The sequence below is a fragment of the Equus asinus genome, chromosome 2, assembly GCF_041296235.1.
Source record: "Equus asinus isolate D_3611 breed Donkey chromosome 2, EquAss-T2T_v2, whole genome shotgun sequence".
NCBI lineage: Eukaryota > Metazoa > Chordata > Mammalia > Perissodactyla > Equidae > Equus > Equus asinus.
Genome location: NC_091791.1, coordinates 60,971,817 through 60,995,947, shown reverse-complemented (window position 1 = coordinate 60,995,947; position 24,131 = coordinate 60,971,817). Strand labels below are relative to the sequence as shown.

The window sequence follows — 24,131 nt, the reverse complement described above, 5'->3', positions numbered from 1 at the left end:
AGCAAATTAATAGCTAATACTACTCTTTCATTCATCTTTTTCCAAAATCATTTTGATCAAGCATAAGCACAAATTGCTGAAAAGCATTAATCAACTGTAAATAGTTAAGCATGACTTTTCTCTGACCTTTCTATCACACAGATCCTTTTCTTTAACCCATTTCATACAGGATCATGAGACAAAACTAACCCAGAAAAAACATTAAAAAAAAATCTCTTAACTGTTTGGCCTGCATTCACCCAAGGCTGTGACGGAAGTGTTTTTTAGTATTAAAGTATGAGAAGTGATAACTATCAGTTGTGAGACAGAAGAAAAGGAATTAAATTTTATTTCACAGGTTGTATTTTATATTTCTCTTGATTTTCTCCACAGCATGTAGCATATAGTAAGCATTCACATGGCTAGTTGAATTGGTTTGTTTTGATTGATTCTCCTGTTATACCCTTAACAAATTATCTAAATAAAAATATTTTAAGAAAATATTTCCCAACAGAGATACACTAAGAAAACAATGTCTCTCACACATACATGCACAATCTAGTGATATATCCTTTTTTAAAAAAGTTGTTAATGAAAGAACACTTATAGTTAGTAATAGTTTACAAATTGGTAGGGTAATATTTGGACTGTGCTATTATAGCACCAGTTAATTTTCCCTAAAAATACTTCTTTTTCTCAGTCACTTACACACACTTTCTCAGCACTACATTCTTTTTTTTTTAATTTTTAAAAAATTTTTTATTGAGTTAATGATAGGTTACAATCTTGTGAAATTTCAGTTGTACATTATTGTCTGTCATTCGTGTTGTAGGTGCACCACTTCACCCTTTGTGCCCAGCCCCCACCCCACCTTTCCCCTGGTAGCCACTAATCTGTTCTCTTTGTCTACATTTTTGAATTCCTCATATGAGTGGAGTCATACAGAGATTGTCCTTCTCTATCTGGCTTATTTCACTTAACATAATTCCCTCAAGGTCCATCCATGTTGTTGCAAATGGGATGATTTTGTTCTTTTTTACAGCTGAGTAGTATTCCATTGTATATATATACCACATCTTCTTTATCCAGTCATCTGTTGATGGGCACTTAGGTTGCTTCCGCGTCTTGGCTATTGTAAATAATGCTGCAATGAACATAGGAGTGCATGGGACTTTTGGAATTGCTGATTTCAGGTTCTTTGGATAGATACCCAGTAGTGGGATAGCTGGATCGTATGGTAGTTCTATTTTTAATTTTTTGAGGAATCTCCATACTGTTTTCCATAGTGGCTGCACCAGTTTGCATTCCCACCAGCAGTGTATGAGGGTTCCTTTTTCTCCACAACCTCTCCAACATTTGTTACTATTTGTTTTAGTTATTTTTGTCATTCTAATGGGTGTAAGGTGATATCTTAGTGTAGTTTTGATTTGCATTTCCCTGATGATCAGCAATGATGAACATCTTTTCATGTGCCTATTGGCCATCCGTATATCTTCTTTGGAGAAATGTCTGTTCATGTCTCCTGCCCGTTTTTTGATTCGGTTGTTTAATTTTTTGTTGTTGAGTTGTGTGAGTTCTTTATCTATTATGGATATTAAGCCTTTGTCAGATGTATTACTTGCAAATATTTTTTCCCAGTTAGTGGGTTGTTTTTTTGTTTCAATCCTGTTTTCCCTTGCCTTGAAGAAGCTCTTTAGTCTGATGAAGTCCCATTTGTTTATTCTTTCTATTGTTTCCCTTGTCTGAGAAGACATGGTGTCTGAAAAGATCCTTTTAATACTGATATCAAAGAGTGTACTGCCTACATTTTCTTCTAGAAGCCTTATGGTTTCAGGTCTCAGCTTTAGGTCTTTGATCCATTTTGAGTATTTTTTGGTGAATGGTGAAAAAGAATGGTCAATTTTCATTCTTTTACATGTGGCTGTCCAGTTTTCTCAGCAGCGTTTGTTGAAAAGACTTTCTTTTCTCGATTGTAGGCCCTCAGCTCCTTTGTCGAAGATTAGCTGTCCATAGACGTGTGGTTTTATTTCTGGGCTTTCAATTCTGTTCCATTGATCTGTCAGCACTACACTCTTGAAGCGAACATACACAGTTTCCACCAAAGGAAGGATATAAGCTGCAATATTTATAGCCACAGGCAAAATTTAAATCATGGCAGATCCTGACACTGATGCTCAATACTAATTTACTGCTCTTGGAAAATTCTTTAGTTCCCACAATTAGGCAGATAAAATGAATTGCGTATTGCCCTCAAATAGATACTGGTTATCCTGTATTTCAATTTAAAGTCTAAAACTCTTCAACTTCAATAGTTTTAAAACCCATTGTAGGGGCTGGCCCCATGGCGGAGTGGTTAAGTTCACGCGCTCTGCTTCGGGGGCCCAGGGTTTCACCGGTTCGGATCCTGGGCGCAGACATGGCATTGCTCATCAAGCCATGCTGAGGCAGCATCGCACGTGCCACAACTAGAAGGACCCACAACTAAAAATATACAACTATGTACCAGGGGGCTTTGGGGAGAAAAAGGAAAAATAAAATCTTTAAATAAATAATAAAATAAAACCCATTGTACACTTGCCTTTCAAGTCTCCACGTGCATGAGAAACAAATGTCAACTAATCTTATATACATGATAAAACATGAACCCAGAAAAAATCATTATCAAAAGCATTTATGGTATTAACCTAAAGTTGTAAGGAGACTTAGAGATAATGTACTCTAACCATGAACTTTTCCAGTGAGGAAAGTAAGGCCTAAAGAGGCTAAATGACCTGCATAAATTCTGCTTTCACTACAGAGCAGCAGAATTAGAACTCATCTAGTGTCTTTCCATTATACTTTTCCACCCTTTATAGAGCCAGAGACTTTTAAAGTGTCTTAAATAAATCTTTTTTATGGTCATAGATAATAAATAAAGACATTTAACTAAGATAAATTCATTGTTAGAAATCTTAAGTTTTTAAGTATTTTGCTTTTCTAATACAGCAATTTAAAAATTGTCCCCTACAAGGCTTTATGTATTGTTTAAATAACATACCTTTATTATTTATCTTTACATATCCCAGTTTTAATTATTCTGAATAGTTGGTTTTATAGCTTGTAAAGAGGTAGAAAAGACTGCAGGAACTACTTAAAATTTTTAAAAAGCTATAGCGATCATAGACTTGCCTCAAAAACCTCATTTATATAGTTAGGCCATGGTTGCTAGGCCCCAAAATTATCCTTTCTCAGAAAGCTCATTTAAAACTTCTCAGATTGAACTAATTCACCATCTTTTCTTGGAGAAATATTTCACGCCAACTTTGTATTTTATGTATCACTCTAATAAATATGTTATCTCTCTTAGATGTCAACTATTTCCCTATAGCTATGCTGCCTCTTGTCACAACTGGAGAGTCAGTAGTGAGAAGTGTGAAATTTTTAAAAGTCTCCTGAGATATGGAAGGTATTACTGTGAGGTTGATGATTATTTTAGTGTTGTGTGAGAGGTTTTGAGCCTCAAAAACAAATGCATACTCTTTTCTGAAGAGAGATTTTAAAAAGCATCCCAGTTATAAAGGTGTCAGGCATCTGTGTTAGAATCCAAGGCCTGCTATTAATCTTGAGCAGGTCATTTGTGGCATAATACTATGAGCCTCAAATTCCTCATCTATAAATTGAGGACAGTCTTAGGACTTATCTCTTAGGATTGTTGAGAGCATTAAAAGAGAGAATTGTAGCACAGTGCAGTCAAATCATAAACAATCCATAGTCCATTATTGTTCTTACTTTTCTAAGTTTTTCCACTTTGTAATGTTTTTCTGGATCGGGGTTTGCTTCTCTATTAGGTTCAGAGCATCATTCGCTCCCAAACCAGTATGGGTATGCGTCACAGAGATCGTTCTACTACTGGTAACACCCTCAAGTCCGGCTTATGTTCAGCCCTCACCACCTACTTTTTTGGAGCTGATCTCAAGGGGAAGTTGACAATCAAAAACTTCCTTGAATTTCAGCGTAAACTTCAGCATGATGTTCTGAAGCTAGAGGTAGGTATTCCTTGGGCTTCAGGGGACCAGGGCACATATGCACATGGAGCCACTGGGTTGAGAGGGCCTGCACTATTGGCAATCTTTCAATCTACCTCCAACTATGAGAACTGATTGGTTTGAACCTTATCAGTCATCTACAACCTGACAGCAGGTAGGAAGTAGTATATTCTTTGAAAATGTCTTGGAATAAGGTAGTTCTGGGATTGAAAGCCAAAAAGTCTAAATTGAAAATTTTAATGTCTTCAGATACCCAGCTTGAGAAAAAAGAGAGATTCAGAGCATTTCTCAACCTGAGCATGTATCCCCAATTTTGTTTATTGTGTAGAAGGCACAGGAGGTGGAGATGAAGGGAGATGATTAGTAGCTCTTTCTATGAAAGTTTACAAAGGTAATAACAGCTGGAAACACATAATGTCAAAATAAAAATATATCTGCTCAGAGTTACAGAGGTGTCATACTGTGTTTGGGGATTTACTTTTCCACTTAAAGTTTAGACCATCATGCTCTTCAGTTCCTGGACACAACTCGGTAAGAGCATTACCTTTTTCTATGTGTATATTTATTGAATTAAGTGTGTTTTGGGTTAATTGGCTACTGAGTCTACTCAATTCAAAACATTTATTAAATGCCTTCTATATGCATTTTTGTCTGGAGGCGAAAAATGAAGTCTAATTTCTTCAGATTTTTAAAAATTCCCTTACACTGGTGTCTCTCAACCTCTTTTTTTTTTTTTATCATATGCCCTACTTTAATATTCTTTAAATTTTTAAAACATTAAATACTATGACTAAAACCACATACAAGTATTGGAGAAAAGCCCTGCTTTGTTTTTTGTTTTTTTTTTAAAGATTGGCACCTGAGCTAACAACTGTTGCCAATCTTCTTTTTTTTTTTTTTTTTTTATTCTTCTCTCTAAAGCCCCCCAGTACATAGTTGTAGATTCTAGTTGTAAGTGCCTCTGGTTATGCTATGTGGGACACCATCTCAGCATGGCCTGATGAGCGGTGCCATGTCCAGGATCCCAACCGGTGAAACTCCAGGCCGCCGAAGCAGGGCCTGTGAACTTAACCACTCGGCCACAGGGCCAGCCCCAGCACTGCTTTGTTTTTAAACTATGCATATTACTTCTCTATCTGCTCTCCCATTTTTCCCCAAGGTTCTGATATACTACTCCCACCTCTTCCACCCACCTAACTCAATTGAGACAGTCTGCAAAATCACAACTGGATTCCCATTATTGTTAAGAACATTGTTTAATATTCATACTCTAGGATAGAAGCAGAAGTATGGATAATACTAAAAGATCAAACTTTGAAATGTGCTTTTGTACTTGCTTTTTGAAAATGGTCTAATTGATATTCAAAGAATTTACCTCAAAAAAACAAAGTAATTGATCTCCACAATTCAGTCTCCTTAAGGAGGCTCTTGTGGCCCCTATAATAAGTGATAAGTGAGAAAGATATATATATACACACACTATTTATACGTGTATACACACACACACACACACACACACACACTATATACATATATATGTAGTACAGGGGAGGAAAAACTTTATTTCTACCCTTCTAGGGTCTCTGGCTAGGCCTAAGAATTAAATTGACATAAGACAGATTAACAGGAGAAAAACAGAGAGACTTTTTTACACGTACATGGGGACGCCCTAGGAAAATGAAGACCTAAAGAAGTGGCTAGGCCTAAGTGTTTATATAGTAGGTTGAACAAAGAGAGGCAACTTACCTTTATCAAGTTTGTATTCATATCACCAGAAAGGAAAGTCAAAGTCGAGAGTAATCTGTACAAACAAACCTTCTTAGACTAATTCTTACCTTCCTTTAGTCTCCCCATGTATTTTAGTTACTTTTCCACAATTGCCTCTCCTGGTTTCTTTTCTGCTGGTATAAGGAGGACATCTTTCACATGGGAGTTTTATCACCTCCTTTCAGGAGTCCAACAATTTTTGTGTAAGAGTTGGTATGGAATAGGATTCTAGGGCCTTGGCCCCCAGAAAGCATCTTCTTTGGAAACATTATAACATAATCTAGTAATGTAAGTTTTTTAACTTATTAATTATATAATTACAATTTAAGTAGAGATCTGTAAAATGTAGTTAGAGAATAAAGTGCATGCTAGAAGAGTACTTTTAACAAACTTTAAACAACAATAGAGAGTCATCCAGAGCATGGAGCAGATGCCAGACCGACCCCAATCTAGCCTAACACTCAGTAGGAGTCTGAACACACAGTAGGAGTCTGAAGAGACAGAGCATGGAACTTTCGTCTTTATCCTGAGATGCTCTAGAGCTGAAAGCCCGCTAACATATTGTATAGATTTCCAGTGAGTAGAATATTATAAAGCAGATTAGAGATTTCATGCATGTGTACCTGCACATAGCCTACACCCAAATGCAGAAGAAAAGAGACCTAAAAGACAGTTGTATCTAAGATGCTTATTCTAGAAAGTCCTCTTGTATTTGACATTGACTTAAGATCATCTGTAGGCTTTGGGCCAAGACATACCAAAACTGTTCTTGTTTGCCAATCAGCAATTCCTCGTGGAAGGAAACCAATAAACCCAGACTAACATATAATAAGTATTCTATAAATGTTTATTAATCCTGAATCCATTCTTCCCACGTAACGGCACAAGTCCAGCGAACAAGTGTCTCTTTATCAATAACCCACATATTTAAAATTTCATGGATCAGTACTGTGTCTTAACTAGATTGGTAATTCTTTGAGGAAGTGTGAAGAACAGAAAGAGCATAGGCTTTGGTGCTCTCATACTGAGACCTTGGTTAAAATTTTGTTTCCACCACTCACTGGCTATGTGACATTTGAAGAGTAATTTATTCTCTCAGAGCCCAGCTCCTCATTTGTAAAACAGGGTGATGGTTAAGTGAGATAGTGTTTCTTATGGGCTGAATTGTGTCTTCCAGAATTCTTATGTTGAAGCCCTAACCCCCAGTACATCAAATGTGACTGTATTAAGAGATATGGCCTTTAAAGAGGTGAATAAGTTAAAATGTGGCCATTAGGGTGAGCCCCAATCCAGTCTTACTGATGTCCTTATAAGAAGAGGCTTTTTGGACACACAAAGAGACACGAGGGGTACACATGCACAGAGGTACAATCGTGAAGAGACAGCAAGAGGGCAGCCAACTGCAAGCCAAGGAGAGAGGCCTCAGAGGAAACCAACTCTGCCTGTACCTTGATCTTGGACTTCCAGCCTTCAGAAGTATGAAACAATAGATTTCTGTTGTTTGTCACCCAGTCAGTAGTATTTTGTTATGGCAGCCATAGCAAACTAATACAGTCGTATTTGCCTAACACGACCTAGCATGTACTATGCCTTTAATAAATATTCTTTTACCTACTCTTTTATGCCCTCTGCCAATTAGTATGGCAGTTGGCATATAGTAAACTCTTAAACAGGTTATCTCAGATGACTGAAAGGCCTTACTTTCATTTACTATCCAAATAGTTTTCTGATAAAACATCTGGAAAATGGAAGCAAGTTTTGTTTTTATGAAACACTTTTAATTTTACTTTTCAAAGTTGGGGTAATTTCTTCCCTCACTGAGTATGAAATATAACTTCATCATCAATTCCAAGAGGAAAATGGAAATGATTAATAGTATCTTAACTTTCATATAGGTTTTATAATTCCATTCTTCTCTCTATCCATCTCTTACTAGTTTTATTTCATTACTTAGTTACCTACTTTCAAATTTTAGATCAAGGAGATTTTTTATTCCATGTAGTTATTTCTCCTTTTTCTCACCACAGTAGTTTTTTTGAGTGAAGAGAACACTATTTCTCTGTCAAATTTAATTTCCCAAGGGATCAGGGAAGAAAAGTCCATAAACATTTATTGGGTGCCTCCTGTGAGCCAGGCGATTTACATGTATTCCATGCCTTCTTTATTTTAATTCTCACCAACCCTATTGGGTTTAGTGGTGTTATACCCATGGTACAGATAGAGAAGGTAAAGCTCAAAAAGGTAAAGTCACAGAGCTGTTAAATGGTAGACCCAGGATTCCAACTCAGTCTCTCAGACTGAACTATTTTCTATTCTTTATCTGATTCTTATCACTTTTAGTCTAAGATGAGGTTTCTGTGCCTGACATATTTGGAGCTTTAAAGAAAAAGTGTTCTGAATTTTAGGAACAGAAAAAAATTAATTTCTTGAATATCTATAGTCTACCTTCTTCAGCACCATCTTCCTCCAGTTCCTTTGCCCCTCAAGTTGACTCTTATAACTGAGAAGAAATATACTGTTTTTTTGTATTTATAAGATACTACCTAAACTAGCCATTTAATTTCTTTTCATAACAATCATTAGCTTGTTAGATTTTTTTTTTAATATTTTAATACTCTTACTTCTGGTCATATCTGTTTTATTCTACCCTTATTTCTCTATTTGGAAACTCAAAAAACATGGGTTTGAAGGAATGACTTAAGAATACACAGTTTATTTTTTTTTTAAATCTCTTTTAAAGTTATTAAAAATTCCATCTAAGGCTACCAAGAGCTATTGAGTTCAATTCCTTGGAGACAGATGCCAAGTCTAATTCCAGTTAATATATTCATTGATTTCTTGAGGACTACAGCAAGTAGGATGTCAGTCAAAAATGAAAGATAATAGAGAACTCTTTGAAAGATTATGATTAATGTTAATTTGGGGGGAGGGCAAAAAGGAGCTGTCATTATGTCAAAGAAAAGCAAAAACTAATTTATACAAGAAGGAAGAAGCCAACTCCAGAATACACAGCAAGGAAAGTGAAAGTGTATCATCTAATAGAATTCCAATCTGAGTATGATCTTTTCTATAAGTGTTGGGGTTCGCATGCTTATTGCATAACCAATCAGATCATCACATTTTAAGAAGGCGTGAGTATCAATTCTCTGAAGGCAAATTAGATATAGTTCAAAGGATAGCAGTGACTGTCTCATATTTCCAATCTTCAAGAAAAAAATAGTGATGTTAACTAGATTTGTTCAGTCAGAAAGAAAGATAAAAGGGAGACATAAAGAACTATGCTAATTATTCTCATCTGTCAGTAAGAGTAGAGCAAAAAAATGAGAGTTAAGATAAATAGTAAGGAACTTGTTAAAACAAGTTATAACTACAACTACACGATTAAAAGTACCTAAGGAAATTCCAGAATCACCTACCCTTTACATCATCAAGCTGACATCTTTATAGTCATCTCTTTAAAGTGCTAAAGTAGAATTAAATCTATCGTCCCCCCATGCAGAAGACCATATTAAGAGACAAGCCTCAGCTCTTCTCCCCAAATCCCCCAAGTACATAGTTGTATATTTTAGTTGTGGCATGTGGGCTGCAGCCTCAACGTGGGCTAATGAGCAGTGCCATGTCCGCGCCCAGGATCCAAACCGGCAAAACCCTGGGCCGCCAAAGTGAAGCACACGAACTTAACCACTCGGCCACAGGGCCGGCCTCCTGAATCGGACTTTTTAAATTGATCGTTCAAGTGCGGAAAACTGTTAGAGATTGATATTTTTCTTTGACTTGCAGATAACTTTGCAATTCCAAAGTCCATATGTTAGTGATACCTTTGTAATTCTTGGCAACCTCCAGGATTTTCCTATCATCAGATATCTTTAATTTACATTCTAAGTTAATTTTAAACTGGCCAGAAGAAAAAAGGAGCTCATAAACAAATTATAAAGATTTGATCTTCCTCCAGTGGAAATTTTTCCTCAATCTATCATTCAAATAGCCTTATCAACCATTTTTTAGTAGAACACAGGTCTACTCAACTTATGTATGAGCCGTGTACCAATGTATCAAAAGTTCATAGGTCACTTATTTGGAATTCATAATGCAGTAATACTTTTTTTAGTCTCACACATAACAGGATATTTAACTTACAATGTAGTTGAATTCAATACAGTAAAATGACAAGTAGTATGAAAGAAAATCATTGTGAATTTATAGTTTAGTGTTTCATCTATGCGTACTCTTCTAGCTGCCGCAGTCTGTGGATGTAGACCTTGAGCTGTATCAAGTGTTTTAACAAAAGTTTGACCACATATTACATGAGAAAAATACGAGTCAACATTTTTTGAGAGTTTACCATGAGCAAGGCACTATTCTAAATGCTTTATGTACATCATTTCATTTAATCTTCACAACACTATGAGGTTGGTATTATAATTATCTACATTTAACAAATGAGGAAACTGAGGTACAAAGAGGTTAAGTAACTTGCTCAAGGTCTCACATATAATAAGGGAGGAGCTGCGATTTGATTCCAGGCAGTCTACCTCTAGAGTCCACTCTTAACTACTAACTTACATGAGCTCTCCAGGAGCTGCGCTAAATGCTCAAGGTACAAAGATGAACAAAACGTTGTCCCTGCTCCCAAGAAGCTTGTAAAAGTGAGATGAATGAACCAGAAATTCTTGCACAGTGTTGTAAATACAGTACTAGAGATATTTATAATTGTGCAGTGAGAATATAAAAGGGGACATGTAAATCAGTCTGAAATAAGAGAGCAAGAGACTGCTCAGGGAAATTTTCCAAGAGGTCGCAATGTTTGAGTCAGCTCTAACTCTGAAATTCATTCTATCTATAGAATAGGGTGGTTAATTTTCATTCGCTCTTTGTTCTGGATGTAGGATAGATGAGAAGAGGCAAGGGGGCACTGAGTAACACTGGGACTGGAGCCAGGAGAGGGTGACAGAGAAAATGACCTTACCAAATTTGTCCCAACCCAGGCTTAAATTAATATATCTCCTAGGTGTTCGCATGTTGGTAAAGGAACCCTGTGCCCTCAAGTCCGGTCTGCTGAGATCATTAAGAAAAAGATGAACAGCAAGGGGCAGGATAAGGGAAGAGAAACTTTCTCCAGATTCTCCAAGAGCCAGCTGGGCCTATAGGCAAGTTGAATTTGGCCTCTAAATCAGACTTAGGAAGAAGAAATTTAGACTAAATGATGTCTAGGGTATCTGAGTAGATCTTTTCATTTTTATCCCTCTTATAGCCATCTTTAGCTGCAGATGCCTTTCAGAATTATGGTTGAAATTTATGGACATTTTAAAATTAGGTCTTTAAAGAATGACAGCTGTACTAATGAGTGGAAAGATGCTTGTTTGTCCTTTTCTTTTTTCCCTTCTTTTAACTAATTTGACTTCAAATAACTTTCATAGATCTAATTTTTTTCTTTGTTAGAGAAAGACAAGATTTTTTAAAATAGCTTTAGTCTCTAGCCTCCCATTCAGCCTTTGAGGCATCTAAGGAGTCTAGGCAATGTCTTAGGAACCGGAGTCAGCTTTGCAGTGATTTGTGAGTAAATAGTGCATTACAGCCTGTTGAATTCAGACTCAAAGCAAATGCCACTTTAGAGGGTCATATATATTACATGAGATTATATCTTCTGAATTCAGTTAATAGCACAGAAACTTTTTGTCGTCTCTTTCATTTCTCATTATTTTTCTTATTATAATAGAATGCTTTTTCTCCCTCCCACCCACATTCTCCTTATTTGTTTTGTATCTGTCTACCACAACATTAGCAGGAATGATTTTTCTTATTAGAGCTACTTGGACTAATGAAAAATTAACTGCTTCAGTCATTTTTTAGCATTAAAAAAGGCCTCTTCAAATAAAGTAATGCCAAGATATCTTTTGGGGGATGCCCCCCTTTTTTTCTTACCAGTCTTTCCTTGAGATGTAGTAGCCTATCTACCTAACGGAAAAATAAACAAAAGCCAAAATGTAAGACTTGTCTTTTTTTTTTCCTAATAATAAATTAAAATTATTGAGTGTTTAGATATGTGCCAGGCATTGTGTTAGATACTGGATATACAAAAGCAAGTAGACCCTAGTTCCTCAATGTGAGGAGTTACAATCAGACTGGGAAGTTAGACAGTTATTACAGTATAGGAAGAAAAGTACAGTGATGGAAGTGTGTACAGAATAAGTACACAATAAGTGTTTGTCAGAAGACTAATCAGTTTACAGTTATGTCATTTGGATTTTTAAAACATTGATCTGAATTTGAATTTTACCTCTTTGACCTTGGAAGCCTTAATTTCTTCATATGTACAATTGGGATAATATCTCCCTCACAGAGTTGGAAGGAGGACTTCCTGAGATCAGAGAGCACCCAGTGCAATGCCCAGCATACGTTATGCACTCTAAAAGGGTTTATTCATTTACTCATTCATTCATGGCCACCTGTTTGTTGTTTTGGTGCTTAGTGTTAGACTGCTCCACAGAGCACCTAACCAGGCTGCTGGTGTTTCCTGCACTCCTTGTATTATCAGAAAAGGAAATGAGGGAAGAATCAGTGACTTGTGCTTCCTGACATCTCTGTCCAGTGGCCCATCTTTATATTCTTTGCAGTTTTATAGCCTTTATCACTTGAAAAGATTCCAGAAAATTGTTGTATTCACTGTCATTATGTTGATTAGATTTTTAATCCCAAATCAGTGACTCCCAATATATTCAATTAGAAAAATAAGTGAGGTGTATTGAATTCATTGTGCTGGAAGGTATCACTCACTGAGATGTTTGATAATATTTTTCAAATTTCTGTGTAGATACATTATGGAGCATGATACCAGAAATTAAGGAACTAAAGTAGTTTCCTTGAATACAGGATTCATCACTTTCTCTTTATTGAACATAATATAAAGAACCATTAATACAAAGTTATTGCTGTCATCATTGCTAAGAATATTAACATACCATTATTTTCCTTCCAGTATAGAAATAGATTTCATGGATTTTCTGTGCTACTAAGATGGGCAAAGTGCAAACTGAGAAATTCTGGAAGCACCTCATTTGCTCTAGTGGAATTACCTTACCCATCTGGTGGTTTTTCTGTTGTGATGCTAATTGTTGGTTTTTTTCCCAACAATTTGGGATGAATTAATGTTAATGGAGTTAATTTAACAATTGCTCTTGTCCAAGATAATGTATCTGATGCTGCGACACCAGCTCTGATGTTGGTGTTGCTACCACTACTAGTATAGATTCCTGCTCAGGCTCTAGTGGTTCTTCAAAGTAGGAAGATAGTTTGTAACTCCTTCCCTCCAAAATTGGAACATTACAACTCTATATTAGTTAGCTACCCCAAAATGCAGCAGCTTAAAACAACAAACATTTATTATATCCCACAGTTTCTAAGGAACGAGAATCCAGGAGCAGCTTAGCTAGGTGGTTCTGGCTGTCTCTCATGAGGTTGTAGTCACAATATCAGCCAGAACTGCAGTCGTCTAAAAGCCTGACTAAGCTGGAGGAGTCTCTTCCAAGCTTACTCATGGCTGTGAGCAAGAGGCTTTCACTTCCTCACTCTGTGGGTCTCTTTACAGGGCTCTCATGACATGACAGCTGGCTTCCTGCACAGTAAGTGATCCAAAAGAGAAAGTGCGACCAAGGTGGCAGCCACACTGTCTTTTATAACCTAATCTCAGAAATGACAGACCGTCACTTTTGCCGTATTTTGGTCTCACAGACCAATCTTGGCCCATTGTGGGAGGAGACTACACACAAGAGTGAATATCAGGAGGTAGGGAGCATTGGAGGCCACCTGTATACAGGCTACCATATGTATACACTCACCACCTTCCCCAGGGTCTAAGAGGAGCCTTCAGAGGACTCTGTCAAGAACAGTTCCAGTGGAGCCAGCCCTTGATGGCCTAGTGGTTAAAGTTCAGTGCTGTCACCGCTTCAGAGGCCCAGGTTCATTTCCTGGTCATAGAATAACTCCACCCATCTGTCAGTGGCCATGCTGTGGTGGCAGCTCACATAGAAGAACTAGAAAGACTTACAACTAGGATCTACAACCATGCACTGGGGCTTTGGGGAGGAAAAAAAAAAAGAGGAAGATTGGCAACAGATGTTAGCTCAGGGCAAATCTTTCCCTGCAAAAAAAGAAATGAAAGCTGAGGGATTAAGCTCTGTTCCAAGAACAGTTAAAAAAAAAAACAGTGATACGCTATCTCCAATAGTGCTGTCTCGTAGACCTACCACCATCTCTCCCTTTCTCAGCAGTTGACTCATCGTGGAGGCCATCCCACCAGTTTATCTTTCTGCCTCATTGCCTTTCTGTACCACCTGGCACTGCTCAGGGTCACCACAGTCCTCCCCAACATGTTTCCTTAGCTTTGAAGCTAATGAATAGAGTTGCAGCCTTATTCCCTTCCTTTCCAGAAGACACTTGCTTCCTAGTAGTATTCTAGCAGCGTATGTCAATAGTTTCTCTCTGCTTCACGAGACACCCAGCTACATGTTCTTGTGATTTAGACTGTGCAAATCCTCACTGTATTTCTAAGCCAGTCTCTCTCATTTCCAGAGAAATTTGAATTGATGAGGAAGCCTCCTCTAAATCTGTAGGATTCAGTTCATTTTTTTTCAAGTGGTGGGGTTTAGTCCCTTTTATGCTATGCCCCATGGTTTATTGCTCCCATTAGTGGCAGAAGTATTGGACATTTTAAACAAGTGTCATTTTACAGCCAAAACAATGTGGTGTGGTTTAGTTTCCATGCTTGTAATTTGTTCCCACAGTTAAAGGAAAATGTCTAAGATCGCTTTGAAATTCAGTATCCATTCTGAGAGTACTTTGTACTTTTTTCTGTGATATTTTATAATCAGTTTAGGAATTCCCACTGTGACACAATGATAGATTACTTTCTTACTCAAGATTTAAGGAATTTTACTCTCATGATACATAGAATATGATACATATAAAAACCCTTGGTTACTGTATTACTTAGTGATAGCCTTCTGGGTTTCTGAAAATTTTTATTTCTTTGGTCTAATGAACTTTAAACTTTTAAGCAGAAGGTAGCTACTGTTTGGTTATCCTCTTACATAATTCCCAATTATCCACTTAGGTGTAAACTCATCTTACTCGTAGGTGATATTAACTAAAGAAATGGGAACAAACTCTGCTGTCCATCAGGAATTCCTCTATCAACTTAAATTGAACTAGGCTTTTCAGAGAACTCCTAGCATTTCTTGTTAAGTAAATGTGTATCCGGTTGAATTTGATTGAGACTAATTTTAAAATTTGGATCTAAAGTAATGCTGTGATTTTTCTAATGCTTAGGAAACTGTACTGGTTGGTTTACTGATTTTGTCTTATTCTGACTCAAAAGAGCCCACGAGGGCTTTTTCTTTTCTCCACCAGGAAAAGTTAACTAAAACTCTCCTGATATCTCCACAGGTTGTCTTATAGAATGTTATGGTATATTCTGTGCTCGCTGTGGATTTGAATTAAGTTTTTAGCTCACTTTTAATATATATCTTTATGCTCTGATAGGGTTATGATAGCTGGGGGAACAGTCTCTTTGGTTTTCCTCACTTGTGAGTATGTATAACCTCAAATGTGATGTTAATGTGGCTTTGCATTAAATTTCTGCCAGAGAAAAATAATAAATTGTGGAGTTAGTTGATCTGGTGAGTATACTAAATCCATTTACTTGAATTTACAATCATTAGCTCACCAAAGCTAATCAGATTTTATGCATACTTTGTCAACTGTGCCCAGGAGCCTCCTCTGCCTAGTGAGACAGTTAATTTCAAACTGGGATAATGGGGCATAGCCGTCCAGTCCTTTCCAAACCTGCTTTATAGTGGTCATCCAAAAAGACTCACCTTCCCACTCAGGTTTTTCAGTAGTCACCATGTCCATCTACCAGAGGGCTCAACAGGGCAGATCCTCAGAGCAGAGTAAAAGTTATATGATTTTAGTAAATTAACACTGCTAGGCTATATAATTAGTATATGTCAAACCCTAGTTACTATTACCTTCAAATATTTGAAATATCTGCCTCTCTTTGCCAATATTTGCTGGTAAATATTGTTCAGGTAAATATTGTGCTGGTAAATATTTGCTGGTAAATATTGTGATGGAAGAATGTGCAATTTTCTTCATTATGTTATTGTGGTGGCATAATTTTAGGGTATTCAGCTGGTTGGCTCTGATCTAAAATACTGATTAGCTTCCTCTCTGCCTCCATGCTGAAAGCAGTGCACTAATGTTGCATCATGTTTATGTGGTATACAAACTTCTCTGGTATTGCAAAGCCATGGACAACATGTATCCTCCCTAGATAATTTGAGGCTTATTGTTGCCTCCCAGCTGCATGACAGCCAGAGGGGAAGAGGTGGTGTTCGAATTGTAGGAAAGGGATAGAATTGAGAATGACCAACTAATATTAATGTCTTTCATGCCTCCCCCCTGCTTCCCCTACCAGCACCCTCTCCCTTCCTTCCCTTAGCTAATTGGAGCATGAATGGATGCCCCACCCAGGGTGGACCAGTCAGAATTTCTGCCCACTGTGTAGACCCATGAAGCACAGAGGAAGAAAAGCTAACAGAAAACAGAGATTGAAACAGCTGCACAGAAATGAGAGTCCTGGCAACTTCCTAGTCCTGGCTTTCAGTCTTTTCCCATCCATGAGCTGCCTTTGTCTCCTGGGTTTCCTAAATTTCTTTTTTGCTGAAGCTAGCTTGAGTTGATTTCCATTATGTGCAACCATAAATAAGCCTTAACACAACTAGGAAAACTAAAAATAACAACCTCAAAACATGCCCGGACTTTATGGAAGAAGACTCTTTGGTCACTGAACCCATGTAGAAAATGAACTAATTTCAAATGACTTCCATCTGCCTAAAAGGAATCATAGTTTAGATTATTCTAACTGCCATGTTGAAGAACCTATATGCTTAAGCATGAAACATTCTAATTTGCTCTTTTTAAGAACTGAGAGGCTACCACATAATTGAAAAGTATCTTCTATACCCCTTAAGTTGCTTTAAAAAAAAAAACAAAATTAAAAACTAACATTTAAGAAAAACAATCTTAATAAGGAGACAGAATCAGAATAAGATAGCAAGTATTCAACTATAGCATTAGGGTAAAGGAAGGAAAACACCAAAAACAAAGACAATCTTGTCACTTTAACCACAAACAACACAAGTTGGAATAAGATGTGAGAATAATACATAGCAGGGGAGGAGGAAAGGGATGAAATCAGTTTAGACTAAGGAAATAAGAGGCCACCAGGAAATGGACTATGTTATGCATGAGATTCTGAATACAAACTTCAGGGTAGCCACTAAACTAAAAAGTAGAGCAGAGACACAAAAAATAAATAAGGAAAAAACTAAGAAACACAGCATTAAAAAAACTGCATAATTCAATGGGTAGAACAAAACACACAGGACAAGAAACAAAGGAAATGCAGGAAAACTGGAAAACAAGTGATATAATGACAGCATTAAGCCCTTATACATCAATAATCACCGTCAATGTAAACAGATTGAACTATCCAATAAAAAGAAAAACAATCTTAATTAGCTTGGTGACTTAAAAAAAAAAAACAACCAACGCTTCAGTTCTGAGGGATTTAATACATAACCTCAGTTGATGGTTACTCTTTGGTACTCTAAAACACGTAATTGCCAGCCAGGGACAGCTTAACTTATTGTTAACCTAGAATACAGTAGAAATAGAAAGCAAGTTCTCTTTCTGTCTGTTTTTCACCATTGTCATAATAAAAGAATTTAATGACTTTCCTCCATTTCCTTATTCTCAGAGGAGAAACATATTTTCTTTCTTTTTTTAATGAAAGAGAATGAGGGGCCAGCCCGGTGGCGCAGCGGTTAAGTGCGCACATTCTGCTTCTGTGGCCTGGGGTTTGCCAGTTCGGAACCCAGGTGCAGACATAGCACCGCTCATCAAGCCGTGCTGTGGTAGGTGTCCCACGTATAAAGTGGAGGAAGATGGGCACGGATGTTAGCTCAGAGCCAGTCTTCCTCAGCAAAAAGAGGAGGATTGGCGGCGGATGTTAGCTCAGGGCTAATCTTCCTCAAAAAAAAAAAAGAAAGAAAATGATACTGTTGCAGTCTTGCCCATTAGATACTTTGCCTTTCGCCTGCCTGTGTTTGGACTCATCATTTTTTCCTACTTTCTCTGTTAAAGCTTTAGTGAGCTACATGTTTCTAAGCTTCAGTCTCCCAGTCTTCCTTGCATTTGTCCTTGTGCTTGTCAGTCAACTTAACCTGAATTCTAATTTCTGTAGTATATTGTTTCACTTTCTAGCTCTCCACTTTTTCTTCTAAAAAATTGGCAGTTTCCAACATAATTTTTAGTATATTGAAGAATATTAACTAGTTTCGTAGTACCTAATGACCATGAACTCATTGCCTATGCAATGGCTTTCTGAATGGTCCAGAATTAAGAGGGGCAACAAGATTAAGCTAATCAAAAAGGGATGGGTCATTTCAAGAAGTGAGATAAACTGAGATTTAAGCTCTAGATACCAAAGAATAGAATGTGTTACTAATTTTAAAGATAGTACCCTTAAACTGTAGTTTTTTAGTATTTTCCAAGTAAGGTAAAATTTTGAGAATGTGCAATGTAATATTTAGCTCAGTTCATACGGCTGAAAACAGATACAACCTTAACTGATTTATTGTTCTAGGATAATAGACCTGTGTTTCTCTCAGTTAAACTACTAGCTTTTGGGGAACATAGAGAGAGTTGTCATGATGGATTCTTTCAACACAGCTTTTTTCTAACTGAGCCACAATTGATTTTTTCATATTTTGCATCTGTGTCTTTGTTCTGTAGACAACATCAAGCAATTACTATTTTTAATGATGCTGTCTCCTCCTGGGTATAAACTAACAATTTAACTTATAATTACCTAACTACATTTTTTTCATATTTATTAGGACTATGTATACTTATATGATCTTAAAATCAGCATCTAGTCATGGGCTTTTTAAATCACTCACTTGTAGAAATAATATTATATAATTTTACCATGGCTGTAATCATGCCAGTAATACCCATCTGTGTAGAGTGATTTAAAAACCCACCAGACTGTGTTATGGTCTTGGCTTTGTCCCATTAACTCTTCAGATCTCAGGTTCCTCTTATGTAAATAGAGACGGTAACTGTTACACCTATTTCAAAGGTAATCATGAAACTCAAATGAGAGAATAGGAAGCATTTTGTACTTATTATCCTTCAGCCCATTTTGTTTAATTGTGTCTCATATATGGTAACTGCACAGCTTATAGTTTATTCTTACAATTTCTATTTTCATAAATTTTTGCAGAAGTCTAGTGTTTATAGGGAGAGTTTATAATTCAACTTTCCATGTGCTAAGCAAAGTTCTTCTTGCCTATCTCTTTTCCTTTTCTTCTCATAAACATGCAAAATGTTCGTGTGAAGTAGAAATGAGTTAATAAAATTAATTAGTTGTAGTTTTTCTTTCCTTTCTCAATTTTTTTTTCTCTGTTTGTCTTTGTAGAGGACAGAGAGTTTGTTTCCTTTTTTTTTTTTTTTTGAGGAAGATTAGCCCTGAGCTAACATCTGCTGCCTATCCTCTTCTTTTTGCTGAGGAAGACTGGCCCTGAGCGAACACTCGTGCCCATCTTCCTCTACTTTATATGTGGGACGCCCACCACAGCATGGTGTGCCAAGCGGTGCCATGTCCGCACCTGGGATCCAAACCGGGAATCCCGGGCCACCGAAGCGCAACGTGTGCACTTAGCTGCTGCACCACCGGGCCGGCCCCGTTTGTTTTCTTTTAAATGGAGCTGAAGTTAACAGAAGCAAGTGTGACCCAAAAATAATAATATTATTTTTATTATATATAATATTATTTATAATAAAATTATTATTATTGTAGCTAATGTTTATTGTTATTTTAATAATACTGTTATTCATAGCAGTTAACATTTACTGAGCTCTTAGTGTGTGCTAGGCATTGTACTACCATATCTCAGTGAATCTAAAACACAAACATTGGTAAGATGCACCATTAGTTTATGTACCACTAAGAAAGAAAAAAAACGCTCTCAAGTAAACCATGACAAAAATGCTTTCTTTACCCTAGAAATATTTAGTTAATACCTATTAAAATACTTCTTTAGGCTTAGATCATTATTGTATGTCATTCTTGTACCTACATAAAAGGAAATTTTAAGCAAAATAAATTGGTCTAAAACTTCTTCACATTCAGGGTCCAACTCATCTGAATTTCTTTTTGATTCAGAATCATGAACGTTTTTGTTTTTTCCACACAATATTGTCCTTTGAGCCATCAAAATCATTGGTAATGCAGCATTTCTTAACAGAATACTCCAGTGTTATCTGGGATTTTCTTTCAAGGCAGTGACACCCATTCTGCAAGCTCTGACGTGCTTGTACAGGCACTGACAACAGCATCATAGCTGCTGCCTAGCCAACAGCAATTGTAAGAAGCTTATTAATTTCAGAGGTATTAAAATGTAAAAAATATAAATAAGCAAATACATCTTAGAAAAGATTAATTAGGGTGATTGATTCACATGTATTATCTAATTTAACCCTGACAATAATCCCAAGAGGAAAGTACATTATTATACCCATTTTACAAATGAGGGAACCAAGGCTTGGAAAGGTTAGATTGCCCATGAGTTCACAGTTGGTAAGTGACCAAGGAAAACCAAACCCAAGTCAATCTGATTGCAAATCCTATATTCTTGCCCCTGTAATATAGTGGATTCACTTATATTCCACAAATTATCAAGATCTCTGATATGGACGCAGGAAGAATATCTTAATCCTTCCAGAGAACCAGAACAGAGAGTATATAGTGCTGCATAAAGTATTCCTCAGAGGCTACCAAACTAGAATTTTAGCAAAGACTAAGTGAAAAAGACTACTATAAGTATCTTCAGCTGAATATAGATCCTACAATTCAGACTTCTAATTTAGATGGGTGGGTCTCTCTGTGTTTCGATCAAAATATTCCTTTTCCTAATGGACTAATGTGTGACTATAATGATTTTTCAACATCTATCCTGGCTTGAATTTTATGAAAATTGATGATATGGTAGTTTTCTAATATCAAGTGACAGAAGAAGGGAAACTTTACTGATGGGTTTTTGTGGTTTTCATTTGAATGAATAGATGTGCCTGCCATTCTCACCTAATTTATCGTTCCAGCGTAGTTTCAGACTCTGATTACAAATTGCTTTAGCCTACGGAGTCTGACATTGCCTGTCTGATCTGTATCCTCCTGTGTGCTTCTTGATTTACCTACCTGTTTTTATTGTTTCTTTTAGTTTCTTAGATGCAAGTTAAATATTATTGAGAAAATTGATATATAACTGACTCAGATAAAGGAGCAAATGGAACTTCATAGCAGAGCCCACAACTAACCATATCCTTGAAATTCTAGGGGCAACTTTAGGACTTTTTTTCCTGGGAATAATTACCAATTCTAAAGAAAGGGCACAGTCTCTCCGTACGTATTTAAGAGTGTAAGCTAGAAAGTATGTCTTATGCTCCTAGTAGATGGTAAATATGGAATTTGTAGGTGAAGCTTATAAATGAGGAAGAGATTTAATCAGTCGACCAAAATTATTTATTGAGCTCATGCTGTGTGGCCCAGCGCTGGGTATGACAGTAAAAAATACAAGGCATAGATTCTTCCTTCAAAAGGTGTATAATATTATGAGAGAGAAATAGGCACTTTAAAAATAAAGGATAATACAGTGCAAAGCATACTCTTCTATGAGGTCTAGATCTTGCCTGATGTAAGAGCTCAGGAGACTCAGGAAAGTTGAGTGTGCTTTGGAATAATCAGTAGGGTCATGGACAGAAGTTAACTTCAAGAAAGGACAGGCTTTGTTCAAGTAGATAAGAAGGGGGACAACATCTCAGGGAAAATAAAGGAAAACCCAAATGCTTAGCATGAAACAAGTCTTTCTCTAGAGCCATGAGGTATTGCAAGTCCTCAGGAAAGGCTCATTTGGAATACAGAATGTCTAAAATTGATTGGATTCCCCTTGCTATAGAAAGGCTTTATGTTTATATTTTATTGCTGTGAAAAAGCATTAGGCACATGATCAGCACAGCTTGGGGGAGTTTATATTGCAAACTTTAGTGAGTTTACGGCTAATTTGCGTCATTCTGGGGCCTACTAAAAATGTATACCCACCTTGCCTTTATTAGGCAAATTTTGATACTCTGATCATTTGCCAATGATTACTGTCTACTGACTTAGAGAGTTTTCTCCAATAATTGTAATGAGAGAAGTTACCTATATTCTCATATGAAAATGGTAGTAAGAAATTTTTGCCTCTCTCCTCAAGATTGCTTTTAAAAGATATTTGACTTGGTTTTTAGTTTCTTCACTCTCTTCCCCTTTTTTTGATCATGTAGTTTTTTTACCTTAATTCTATTGACATGGTATATTACATTAATTGATTTTCAGATGTTAAACCATTCTTTCATTTATGGGGTAAATTCCACTTGGTCTTGTATAATCCTTTTTATATGTTGCTGGATTTGGTTTGCTAACATCTTGTTAAGACTTTTCTTTTTTTTTATTCAGCCACTTACTAAGATGAGGAAGCAATCAACTATGAGTACATCAAACCCCAAATAAATTGTATATCTTACTTATCATCATTTTTTTTTTAACAGCTTTGCACGCTGGCTGCTACCTTCCACAGTTTGCCACACCTTTAGGTAAAATCAGCACATCAAGCCTTGTGTGGTGGTCATTAGGCGTCAAGTAGAACAAGCTAAATTTCCACCTCTCTCATGAATGCTGACACACTGTCAACAATGCTAGGACAAAGCAATAGGGAGATATGTTGTATTTTCACGTAGACAGTCGATTCCAGAGAGCTAGCTACAGAAATGATGCAGTCAGAGGGAGACAAACTGACACTCAGGGGAGAGAAAATAGCACTTTGCTTTCCTACTATGATAGTTCTTGGTTCTTATCTTCTAAAATTGGAGCTTTTACGTTTTTTTCCAACAGACAGTCTTTCTATTTCCAAAACTCTTGTGATCTTGTGATGAAAAGAAGAATGTCCTTGAACTCTGAATAATATTGGGCCTCAAATATCAAAGGAATATGTAGTGCAAGACTAAGCTTGTTCATGTTACTGTGATTTGAAATAAAATGGCTATTGAAAATAGAAATTGGAAATGATAAGATCTACTGCCTGCTGAAAGAGTTATTTTAAAGTAAAAAATAGCTTGAGACTGACCCTATGTAGCAATTCTACATGGGAGCATTAACTTCACAGATTTATTGGAATATTAAATAGTTAATTTTGCCAGAGTTTAAGTCTTGTTCATATTGATCAAAGTCATATCTTAAGGAAAAATAACCACACAAATTTTGTATAATTCAAAATGCTATGTGAGTTAATGTATGGAATGCACTTAGAACAGGATCTGGCACATAATAAGAGCAATGTAAGTGTTTGCTACTATGATGATAGAATGTGGATTATTCTTTAACAATCTAAAGAATTTTTCAAAGTAAGTATAATCGCCCTTTTAGACTTCTTTCCTTGGAACTTAACTATTTCTTCCTTGCTTTCTCCATTGCTTTATAGCTAATTTTATACCTTTAAACAAAAAAGGAAGTTAACAGGACTGAATTTACTTAAGATTATTCCCTCAATAAGGGAAATCTGGTTAAATTAGGCTTAAATGACCCCAAATTTTAGTCTTAATTCCCATTCAGACTAGTTAAAAAGTCAGCAGACTGGAGCAGACAGTACACATGTTGGAAAAATTGGTCAGTCTCACTAGTAATCAAAGAAATATTAATAAAAATGAATTAGCATTTTTCCTCTAGGAAAGATTTGTTTTATCATCATACTTGATGTTGTCAAGGGCACTGAGAAATGCCCTTGACATTTATATCCTATTGGGATTGCAAATTGATACATCTTCTGGAAATTAATTTGGCAATATATATCAAGGGCATTAAAGTGTTTATACCTACCATTTTTACAGACACTAGATTGGCAAAAAATAAAAAGTCTGACAATACCAATGCTGGTGAAGATGTGAAGCCATGAGAGCTCTTATACATCGCTGATAAAAGTATTGGTGTGATTCTTTTGGAAAATAATTGGATATTACCTTAATTAGCCAGCAGTTCCACTTCTAGATATATACCCTAGCCTTGAAACTCTTGTTCCTGTTTCACCAGGACACTGATACAAAAATGTTCATAACAGAATTGTTTGTAATGGCAAAAAGCTGCCAATAACTTAGATGTCCATTTATAGGAAAACTGATAAATCAGTAGTGGTATTTTCAAACAAT

General features: G+C 36.5%; 1 protein-coding gene across 7 annotated transcripts in view; it reads left to right on the top strand.

The window, feature by feature from the left end:
• The window catches only part of MICU1 (mitochondrial calcium uptake 1), a 266,742-nt gene that overhangs the window by 190,618 nt on the left and 51,993 nt on the right, over positions 1-24,131 (top strand). For 5 of the 7 annotated variants that reach the window (XM_014840267.3, XM_014840265.3, XM_070489916.1 and 2 more), the window contains one exon: positions 3,807-4,004. The exons of the other annotated variants lie outside the window; for them this stretch is intronic. In XM_014840267.3, the coding sequence (XP_014695753.2) occupies positions 3,807-4,004 (198 nt within the window). The remainder of the gene's footprint in view (positions 1-3,806; positions 4,005-24,131) is intronic. 7 annotated transcript variants of the gene reach the window in all.